The following is an 11,840-nucleotide window of genomic DNA, read 5'->3' on the forward strand; positions in this document are numbered from 1 at the left end:
AACTAATGTCGCATTAAACTACTTATCCTAGGGGCTTTGAAAGCAATCCACAAAATATATCAAACAAGATTTTGTTTGTATCCGCCAAGAATTGTGGGGGAAGTAACACTATTCAATTTGCTCGGGGCTGTAAATCTCATTGAAAATCTCAAGACAACAAATTCATTTACATGCATCTGAAAAACAAGCTACTACGGAAAACGAATGTCATTATCTTAGAATAACAGACATTTTGTGTAAAGGCATCCTATAATGAAATAAACATATTTGACAAATGTAAAAGCCCATTATTATAACAAATCTTATTTAGGCACACCTTACTCATTAAAATAATTTATGCACTCAAAGTTGCACTGTTCGAGCATTTAATACATTAATTCGTAAATGTTAATATTACATGTTTATTTTTTGCTCGATTTGTAGGCATCGATATGTAAATCGGTTTACGTCATCTTCTACTATGTATTAACTGCAAATTTCATGTGGATATTTGTTGAAGGACTATTTTTACATACCTTTGTTTTGTCGACAAAATACAACGTATCACGACGACTTTACAGGACATTTCTTATATTAGGATGGTGTGAGTATATATTACATTTTGATGATGTTATTGCTTCGAAAATTGCCAATAGACCTCTTTCGTTGTTGTACATTTTAATCAACTTGCTGTGCCATTTGAACTACAATAGTTGATATCTTTACAAAAATGCCACCAGACAGTAACATACCTGTAATAATAATAAGCTGCACAGAAAAATATAAGTTAGCTGCACAGAAAAATATTTCAAAGTACTACTTCCATGAGATAATAAAAAAGAGAGGCGGAATATACCAAAGAGAAATTCAATTCGATGAGAAACTGACCGTAACCAAAAATATAAACGACTAAAAGACAAATGACAGTATACAAAACAACAAAATGACCGTTTCAGATCTAATTTTTTTTACCCCGGGATGGACGTGTTAGTTGTTACGACAATTGGAACATGTCAGTGTTTAAAATATTAAAGCGTTAGGCCATGCCAATTTAATTCCTTGTTCCACGGACCCGCCCGCACATATTTTTTTTCTAAACGGAATTTTTTTTTTATATATTCCCGCTTCCCGCATCCGGAAAAGTAATCGTGTTTATTTCCCGCGCCGGTTTTTTTTGTAAACATTAAAAAAAGCGATCGCCAGAGCGTTTTAGTCAACGTCAAATCGCGACCCTTTAAACTGTTTCGAGCATTAACATAGATTTCTTATCAAAGTCAAGGACGATCCTTCACAAAATCATGCCGAGTTTCGTTGTTAGAATAAAGGTGTGTGTGCTAATACAGACACCTTTAAGCAAAACTATCCATACCCGATGCATTTTTATGCACCTGTCCCAAGTCAGGAGCCTCTTGTTCAGTAGTTGTCGTTTATTGGTGTGGTTCAAAGATATTTCTCGTTTTGTATATAGATTAGACCGTTGGTTTTTCTGTTTGAATTGTTTTACACTAGTCATTTTGGGGCCCTTTATAGCTTGCTGTTCAGTGTGAACGAAGGCTCCGTGTTGAAGGCCGTACTTTGACCTATAATTGTTAACTTTAAAAACATTGTGACTTGGATAAAGAGTTGTCTCATTGGAACTCATACCACATCTTATTTATATACAAAGTGCCAAAAGACAAAGAACAAAAATGAGAACACCAAAACGACTGAGACACAGACAACCAACATATAACACAAAAAACTAAAAAGTACACAAATCAACGAACAGCACGAACCCTTAAAACTGGTTGTGAACTCAGGTGTTCCGTGAGGATAATTAGTTCTTAATTCTTGCAAGACACCCGCCGTGTGCTTGTTATAAGTCATATTCAATTATTCAGTTCAAGATCTGATGTCCTCAGAAAGAAACAGTAATACAAGAAGTCACAAATATGCTGCAATTAAAAGTGGGCATTACATGTCTTCGTGAACAGGAAACAAAACACTTCAGCAGTTGATAAATTAAAGAAATGTCAAAGTACAAGTGGTAAATCAATTTTCATACCATCTTGTTTTTATCAATATTGTCAGAACCTATGATTTTATGTAAACAAACAAATAAATAATTCGCCTCAAAAATTTGCAAATGACATTTATTTTATTACAATTTTCAAATCGCTCGCTTGCCCCAATGTCTGGAGTGGAAAATCCGTAGAACAAGAAATTAAATTGGTGTGGCCTTATATGTAACGTTTTTATTTACCAGAGTGCAAACCTGCGATTACCGAATTCGAATTAAAAGGAAGAAAGAGTTTGATATGCATCAATTAGATTTCGAATAGAATAATTAAAACTGTAGTTGATATGCCCCCCCCCCCCTCCAAAACAGCAACAAAAATATCTCAAGAATCTCGACTGGATTTGGTTTCAAACATTTGTGACAACAAAATACTTTTAATTAAGGTGGACACGTTTGGTTGTTTTTAAAATATGGATATGATGGAACATACCAAGGACACGTTTTGGCTCCTTAATCAACTAGGCATGTTTTGGAGTTCAATGACGTCATATGGACACGTTTTGGGGTTGGATACGTTTTTGGGGATGGACACGTTTCTGAATATTACATATGTAGATACACATGTAGCATAATAAATGTAATATTTTGAAACCAGCATATAATATGTATAACCATTATATTTCTAAACCATTACATATCACAACGTAGATTGAACACATTTACATATTCAAGTAAAAACGGAAGTAGCATGTCTTTATATTTAATAACAGAAAATCTTTCATTCAGGTGTGCCTTTATTATCAGTTATACCATGGGTAATTGTGCGATATATGTTCGAAAACACACTGTAAGTACAATGTTTACGTTATTATACCATATGCAAAATTTTATCATAAAAGCAAAGTTCTATACATTTTAAAATTGGATAAAGAAATTTAGCCGTGCAGTTGCATAAAATTATGTTATACATTACATTAACATGAAATATTCTAATAGTTATCTACTTTATGTTTTTGTCGATCTGTTCTGAATAATGTGGGTTTTTGTGTATATATTTTGTTATAGTCAAAACTGTATTGCCACTAAACCAGACTTTTGACTACGACAGATATAATAGTTCACATGACAAAACATATAATTACTTGAAAACAACCCTTTGTCCTAGGACTGTTTTTATGAATATGGATGAGAATGTAATAACTGGTCAGATAATGATATTAACTCGCGATCGGAGTCACCAAATTATGCTTTAAGACAACAATAGTTTACCGATGTTCACATTTCATAAATCGATTAAGAAGACAAAATTATGATATCAACAAATACTGAGGGAATCTGTTCTGGACAAAAAGTATATCAGAAAAAGTACATATATGTCTTGTCAGTTAAGAATAAAGTTAGTTTTGTTAACTGATAACAGTTATTGTTAGGTTTCTAGGGGTAAAGTTAAGTATAGGTTCCTTAATGTCATATAGATTCAAAGATTTCTACATGTTTTTACATCCAAGGGTTTCAAATGTTATGGTTGGAGCATTCCTCAAAAACGCTCTGGATGTACGAAGTTCCTCAAAAAATGCTCCGGATGCACGAAGTTTAAATGTTTCATAATGACCGCTTCGATCCATCTGTTCGACCGTTGTGGTGCGCTAGTATACACTGATCGTTGTGACTGGTCCGTTGGCCCCTTTTGCATTTCGTTTTTCTGCATGTTTACATGCATGTCCGTTAGCAGTGGAAGAAGAGAAGAGAGGGAGAAGATACCACAACACCATTATTACTTTTGGCGCATGAAAGTCATTTCAAAACATGACGCCATACGAATGAAAACGCTAAAGCTGAAGCTTCTTCCGTTACGTGAACACTCCAAATTCGGATAATATTGCATTAAAATAGAGTTTTTGAGGTTGGTGTTGTTTTATTTTCTATTCTATTGCATTATTCGCACATTTCACTGATTTCACCAAGTCAACATGGCGGCTCCTTAGTTACGAAATGTCAACTGTGAATTTGACGGTAGCTTACGAGAAAAAAATGTAAATTAAAAATTGCAAATGTTGGGGTTTAAACACATTTTTTCTAGTGGTTATTTAAGAAATAATTCATGCAAGCTATAGATTTATTGGAATTTTTCAGTTTTATCTAACAGGGGGTAAAACAGAACAGCCACACACACGACATACCCTCCCTCGCTTCAGTTTTTTAATTATCGTATTTGTCCTATTAGAATCGAAAGCCATGGATTTGTAGGAAATTTACACATGGCCTGGGCCGTGATATTCGTTCATTTTATCCCTCGCTATCTCTTAGCATAAAATTCGAATAAATTTCCAACAAGTATTTACATTGTATCATAGATCAAATTTATTTGTTCAGTGTATGTTCACTGGTGTTAAAATGTCTTTTGATTGAGTTAAGCCATTTCAATTGATTTTTATAGTGTGTCTTTCTATGTTGTGATGTTACACTATTGTTTCAGATAGGGTGAAGGTTTGGTACCATTAAAACTTTTAAACCCGCTGCAATTGTTTGCACCTGTCCTAAGTCAGGAATCTGATGTTCAGTAGTTGTCGTTTATTGATGTGGTTCATAAGTGTTTCTCGTTTCTCATTTTTTATATAGATTAGACCGTTGGTTTTTCCGTTTGAATGGTTTTACACTAGTAATTTTGGGGCCCTTTATAGCTTGCTGTTCGGTGTGAGCCAAAGCTCCGGGTTGAAGACCGTACTTTGACATATAATGGTTTTCTTTTATAAATTTTGACTTGGATGGAGAGTTGTCTCATTGGCACCATACCACATCTTCTCATATCTATCTACTTCCATGAATTATTTCTTAAATATGCAAAACTAATTACGTCTTTCAGGTATATTTTATGAGGACAATGGGGATGAATTCATGAGCTCAGCTTGTTCTTTTTTCTATAAATAATCAGTAAGAATAAGACATATGTGCTGTATGTCAAACGGTAGTATTGTTTACAATAAAGGCAAAACCAAAAGTGAATAGCAAAGGAATACTATTATTTACTATACTTATTCTTATTTACACAAATATTAAACGTTTCACATGTTCAGTAGAGATACAACTGAAAAAAATACCTCATTTCAACCTTTTAAAAATCTACTACCACCCTGATAACTTCAGATAATCAAAGCGATACACATAATTATCTGCATACCTGTGGTGTACTAGAAAAAAGGCGAAGATCCAAGGATGTCGTTTAGAGAAAGTATTTGCATCTTTAATTGACTGTCGAAGTTAGTCAGATGATGGTGTATTGTCGCATAATCTCTTTATTTTCATGCATTATAAAAAAACTTTAAATTTATATCTTTAGGTGTTGGAACACTATGGACAAAGGATTTTTCTGGATAATTAAAGGTCCAATTATGGTAACATGTATTGTAAGTTAACAAATTACAGTACCGTTACTTTCCTGAAAATACGAAACTCAATATCATACTACAAAACATGCCAATGAAGCAATAGCAATATCTAACTTATAAATAGTGACGATATATTAGCCTTATTTGGCTCAATTGTTTTGGAATGTTCGATATAAAATGTTCTTCTAATTCGTATTTGATTCGGCTTTCCGACTGTTTAGGTTCTAGCGTCACGGACAAGTATGATGTAGGCAAAAAGGTCGTCTTTCGTTCAAAATTGTAAACCTAGTATATGTGATGAGTTTAATGATTATGTATTACATTTTCTCATTAATGACACGTCAGGTTTTATCAAATCCTTTATTCTATGAATAAACATATTTTTCAAAGATATCATTGTCACACCTATTAATAGGAAAATGTGATACTTAATTATTAAAACTTATGTTAATTGTTTAATTTTGGCTTCGTGCGGAAATCGTAATGTGACTCCTTATTTTCCAAAATGCCTTCCTAATTGATCAAAATCAAACCTGGTTAGTCATTTGTTTTGTGTGTGAAAGATGTATGGTATTTGTTGATCAAGGTTTCAATGCTGCATATTTTTGCCAAGTGAACGATTCAGACTCCATGGAGCTTCTAGTTAATTTGACTATGTACTTGATTCAATATTATTTCAAAGAAAATTCTTTATTCAATTATTTTTTATTGCAGATAAATCTAGTGTTTTTTATTAATATTATTCGAGTGTTGTATACAAAATTGAATGCAGCACACACAAAAGATCCAAATAAATACAGGTATGTTTAATCAGGTTTTAACTTCAATAGCAATGTTTATTATGTTTTTCTCTTTCGAACATTTGTAGCCAGCATTATGTGGTTCAACAGATGTGTCATCAAGTAATATATAAAAAGTCAAAGTAGGAGTTGCCCTACAGTACATCAGACCAAATAAACGACCAACATCCGTCCACTTACGAAAAACAAACATACAAACGAAGAAAAACAATAACGAATGACAACTTTTTGAGGTAGCCTGAGTTGGTGCTGGTACATGTATTGATTCGCGATCATTAGACTAATACTATGACTGTCATACTGTATACCTTTCAGCATCAAAATAAACAACGATTGAAATAAGCCATGATTGAATTATTACATACATTTGATAAATTCTCAAATGACACATTTGGAAAAAATAAGGCAAATTTCACGGGCAAAAATAAGGCAAATTACACGTTTAGTGTCTTTTTTACTGAACGTTTTAATAGCTATCCAGGTATATGTACATCTTCAATATATTTTGCCTCCTACGTTCCTTGTTATATATGGTGAATTTGGGAATATCTTTATGGAACGGTAAATCAATGGAACGTTCGCAATGATCGATACGACTGTTGATAAACTGTTCTCAGAAGTCAATGTATTTATTCATTATATGTTGTAATGAATTGTAAGCTGATAGATTTTGTTCATTTTACCAAATAGATATAAGAAGATGTGGTATGTGTGCCAATGAGACAACTCTCCATCCAAGTCAAAATTTATAAAAGTAAACCATTATAGGTCACAGTACGGTCTTCAACACGGAGCCTTGGCTCACACCGAACAGTAAGCTATAAAGGGCCCCAAAAAATTACAAGTGTAAAACCATTCAAACGGGAAAACCAACGGTCTAATCTATATAAAAAACGAGAAACGTGAAACACAAAACATGCTTACAACTCCATAAGGTAACGCAGACCTTAGAATATGATTATTTTAATTCAAATAATCGAATTTAAAACATACCGCCGAGGTGATAACAAGTTTAAGGGTTTCTCATCTTGGGAGATTTTAAGAGTTTTTGGAGAAAATAAATCTAGAAAATGTGGTTTATATCAACCTTGAATTGATGATAACCATATGTGTTTTCAGAAGTCCATATTTTTTGGTCTGTAATTTTAACTATGCCGAAAATGTCTACGCATAATCTTATTACACACATGTATTATCTTTTTATGTGAATAATTCAAAATATTGTAGAAAGTTGGCCAGATCAACATTGGTACTCATTCCTTTGTTTGGTGTGTATTATGCAGTTTTTATAGCAGTGCCTATATGTATGGATCCTAAATTAGAGGTCATATGGATGTATTCGGAAATGTTCTTCAATTCATTCCAGGTTAGTGATGAAGGATGTAACCACAAATGTATATAGTTTATTTCAATTTTACATAAAAATTAAAAGGGATAACTGGAATCATCAAAAATACTGCACAGAACCACAGACCATATCGACAATTAACACCCGACTCTTCTGAGAGAAAAAAACAGAAAAACAAAACAAAGACAAACAAAATATGGTCAAGATAGCCTGATGTAGTACAGGCACAAACATGGGGGGCTAAACAAGTTTTACAGGTGATATAGATACAAGTATCCTGTTGTTTACATTAAATGTTTTAAATATTTCAAATATCAAATCAATGATTGGTTATTATTTCGTTTCAGGGATTTGCAGTTGCCTTATTATTTTGCTTCATGAACGGGGAGGTAATCATAACGTTTCTTGAACAAAATTATTACACAATTACATAGTTTAAACATTGAGAGGGTAAACTACAGAAAAATTAAATTTTATTTTGATGACGCAAGAAATATGTTGCCTTTTTCAGAATATGTCTTGTATTAAAATAAAAGTGATAAACTATGGTTCTCGTTTAGACAAATTGCACGACAAATAATCGCACTCAGTTTCATAGTTTGATTGATATTGCCATATTAAACTATTTACTCTTTCATTAAAATTCTTATATTTGAAAAAAAAAATATTCAGTTATAAGGCTAGTATCTTTTTTGACTTCTTACAAGATCTTAAAATGCACTATACTTAATAAAACGTATCAGTAGTTAACATATGTTCAAACCTCTTAAATTTTTTTTTTAATATCCCAACTAAGAGAAAGAACTGACCGAATCGAATACACTCAAAACAGAGCGCGATGGTCTGAGTCGATTAAGTAATACCTAATATGTATACATCACCCAAAGTACAATTCCGCACCCAGCAAATAATATCACGATAGGTCATACAACACAATTAGTAGATATCCTAATTAGACTACTAGTTTGCTGTATTAAAATTTAAGATGGAGAAAACATGTATCATGTGAGTTTGTTATGAATTGTTGTGATCGATTTTAATCATTTTTCTTCTTCAAATCCCTGGTTGATCGTCTGAATGTGATAAATGCAGTCCACAAACGAGCGTTACGTATCAATTAAGATTTGCATAAGCTATACGATAGGACAAAAGGTAACGAGAAGTGTGAAGATGACAGACAATGGGAACACTGAAACCATCACGTTTTTCATAGATTATTTCAACTTTGAAGAAGTCCAGATGTGTCAATGTCTCGAAAAAATATATATTTGGGGGTACCTTCTGTTTGTAGTGCTAAGGTTGACAATAATATTTGAGATCAAAGTGGGAGATAATATGAGAGATATTCAATATTGTTTTTATGATAAGTTAAATGTTTAACACCAATAATTCGTGCCCCGGACAGAAAGGCCATACCAGAAAGTAATACATAGTTCAAACATAATAGTTCCTATGGATAGATGTAACTTCCAAAATATGTACAATATATTAATAAAACTGAAAATGAAATTTAAAAAGAACGGCATGTATTGCTTGTTTCTTAGTTGTAAAGTACAATGTACCTGTTATGGTACCTACAAAATTCCGGGCACCAGTACGACCTTATATGCAATTTAAGTTAAAGAAAACGTTTGAAATACAACAGCAAGATAATGTTAGCAATGTGCTCTTTTCGTCAATAAAAAAGTCCGCCGTGAATGATCGGCAATTCCATATTAACCAACAAACAAACAAAACACGTCGGAGATTTTGATTTGTTTTATTTCAGTTTTGACATAGAGCGATTTTTATTGACAGGTTCATTCGGAGATCAGGAATCATTGGCGTGGACAGCGTATGATATTAAGGCAAAGCAACTTATCACGTTCCAAACCTTTTATAAGGAGAAACAATGATATGTTTTGATATTGACACATCATATGCTATATCACAAATTTAGATGAGAAATTAATATGATATGTATACGCCTGTCGAATTCCATGTGGTCCAATGACATTTGTTTCAGTTTAAAACCGTTCATTAAATATATTTCATTTATTGATTGTAATTCACAGGTTCAAAGAGAAATCAAGAAGCATTGGCGTCGTCGGCGTATAATGCGCTGTCAAAGCAACATGTCTTCACGTTTAAAAACATTCGTTACAGACCATGACACACATCACACGTGTATTCCGGACACTTGGGATACAAATGGAAACATGGAACTCAAGGAACTGACTATTCCAATGTGTAATGTCGATATTGATCTCAATGTAAATGCGCCTCAGGGATTAGACGAAAATTTACCCATTTTGAAACCTTGAAATAAATGCGTTTTGTACATATACATCGTTATTGCATTTTAGCAGTAATTGCTAATACGGCTATACGTAGAGACATCATCATATTGATTTACTTATCATCACAATTACTATAAGGACTACTTCAAAAAAGTCAGTGGTTATTATTTTAAATCTTTCGATAGTTATTCGAAAAAAGCTTCACCTATTTTAGGTCAATAGTCAGCCAGTAAAAGACTACAGAAAGATAAAAAAAAATACGAACTTTAAACCTGAATGTTACACGCAATTACATAATGTAATTAAATAGAGGACAATATCTATAAATGATAGATTATATTCTGAAATCGAGTTTATATTTTGGAAAATAGATTAAGAATATACACCTCTGAGGAGCTAAATATTTCTAGAATTAAACTTTTTTTCTTAACAGGATTTTTGAGTTTATATGACTGTAAGAAAGTAATTGATGAAGAAAAAATCATATGATGGTGCACTTTTTTTGCTACGGCCATTTGAAAGTACCCAATTTTTAATGATTTTCCCTTTTTTCATCAATTTTTACCCATTTTTGGGGGTTTTTTCATGAAAAAATCATAGTTTCACAATTAAACTTTTTTTTATACTTTCACTATAAAAGATGAAGTGGACCAATCTGAATAAAATTAACTTAAAAAAAACTATAGGTTAGTGTTAATATTAAAAAGTTTTATTAAACTTTAATGCTTTTTCGTGTCAAATTGACCATGCTGTTAATTTTGTAAATTTAGGATTTTTCTCATTTCTTAGAACAAAAAGCATATTATTTCAATTTCTTTGTTATAAATGTTTTAAAAAATACAGCTTAGAATTTTGAAAAGAAAAAATTGATATGGGATGTACATATTTTTGGTAAAATCATTTCTTTGTACCCCTCACCAATTTTCTCAACATTTTGGCTGATGACTCTGACCGGATTGGTTATAAAATTTGAAAATTTTATTACTCAAAAACTACTATTTGTAAGTACACAATTTTTTCAAAGAGTATAGTTTGATTGAAATATTTTTTAAATTCGTTGATATTTTCCACTTGTATCACATGTTTTGGAAACAATTCCCGAACGAGATTTAAACGAGACTGAAACATCAGAAGATACATCCTTAAACAATTTATAGCCGTCAATTTTTTCAAGCGGAAAGAAAAATGTTATAAATTGTAGATCTGACTGTAGAAAAGAATGCTGATTTGAGTACTTCTCGATAAAAAGGCCGCTACAGAAGTTTTAGAAAATAATTAGTTACTTATATCATATAACACGTTGTAGTATATTTTAATGTTTTCGAATCGATCATCATTTAGCCCGCCAATAGTAATAGGGTATGTTTAAACGGAGTAAACAAAAATGTCTTGCAACAGGCGACCTACCTACCACTTACAGAGTTGTTAAAAGGTTTTCTAAAGTTTAGATAATTTCACAGTTTCCTCATACGATGCATTGGATCTAACATCTGCATTTTGACTCCGTATTGATATAATCCGCACTAGCCAACGGACACCCCTCTTTAGCATGGGTTTTACTGTCTGACGAAAAAATCCTAGATGACTATATGTATTTACCCAAGATACCAATAGGGCTTGGACGTATTAGCACAAGCACAAATATCAGCTAAATGCATTTCCCCTACTTAATTTACCGAAAAAACAAAGAGACAAAAAAAGTAACCGTGATGTATTATAAAGTCAAGATTCATTTGTACAATGCGTATGATGGAAAAATAATTTACAAATTTTGCTAACTTGATATTTATACGTCTTGCACTTCAAACGGAAAAAATGTTGTATTTTTCATGATAAAAATAACAAAACAAAAAACCAAAGAAACATGTTTCGGACCATATTAGCTAAGAAAACAAACCCGTAACAATGTTACGGCGATCATATCATATAGTTTTGATCTATCCCGTCATTGTGTTATTGTGCTATGGACATTCATTGTATTCTTTTTTCTTTCATTTTTGCTTATGAGCTTTTTTCTATAGAGTCACTATACGCCATCTTGATTTTCTT

General features: G+C 32.3%; 1 protein-coding gene across 1 annotated transcript in view; it reads left to right on the plus strand.

Annotated features, from left to right (window-relative positions):
• LOC127728391 (parathyroid hormone/parathyroid hormone-related peptide receptor-like) overlaps positions 1-10,221 on the plus strand; it is a 57,426-nt gene extending 47,205 nt beyond the window's left edge. Inside the window, exons 8-14 of the mRNA XM_052235747.1 lie at positions 424-583; positions 2,765-2,825; positions 5,316-5,382; positions 6,079-6,164; positions 7,392-7,530; positions 7,860-7,901; positions 9,567-10,221. Coding sequence (XP_052091707.1) covers positions 424-583; positions 2,765-2,825; positions 5,316-5,382; positions 6,079-6,164; positions 7,392-7,530; positions 7,860-7,901; positions 9,567-9,815 — 804 coding nt within the window. The 3' untranslated portion in view covers positions 9,816-10,221. The remainder of the gene's footprint in view (positions 1-423; positions 584-2,764; positions 2,826-5,315; positions 5,383-6,078; positions 6,165-7,391; positions 7,531-7,859; positions 7,902-9,566) is intronic.
• Positions 10,222-11,840: the final 1,619 nt, after the last annotated feature.

Source organism: Mytilus californianus, unplaced genomic scaffold, assembly GCF_021869535.1.
Source record: "Mytilus californianus isolate M0D057914Y unplaced genomic scaffold, xbMytCali1.0.p SCAF_2, whole genome shotgun sequence".
In the NCBI taxonomy this organism is placed as follows: Eukaryota; Metazoa; Mollusca; class Bivalvia; order Mytilida; family Mytilidae; genus Mytilus; species Mytilus californianus.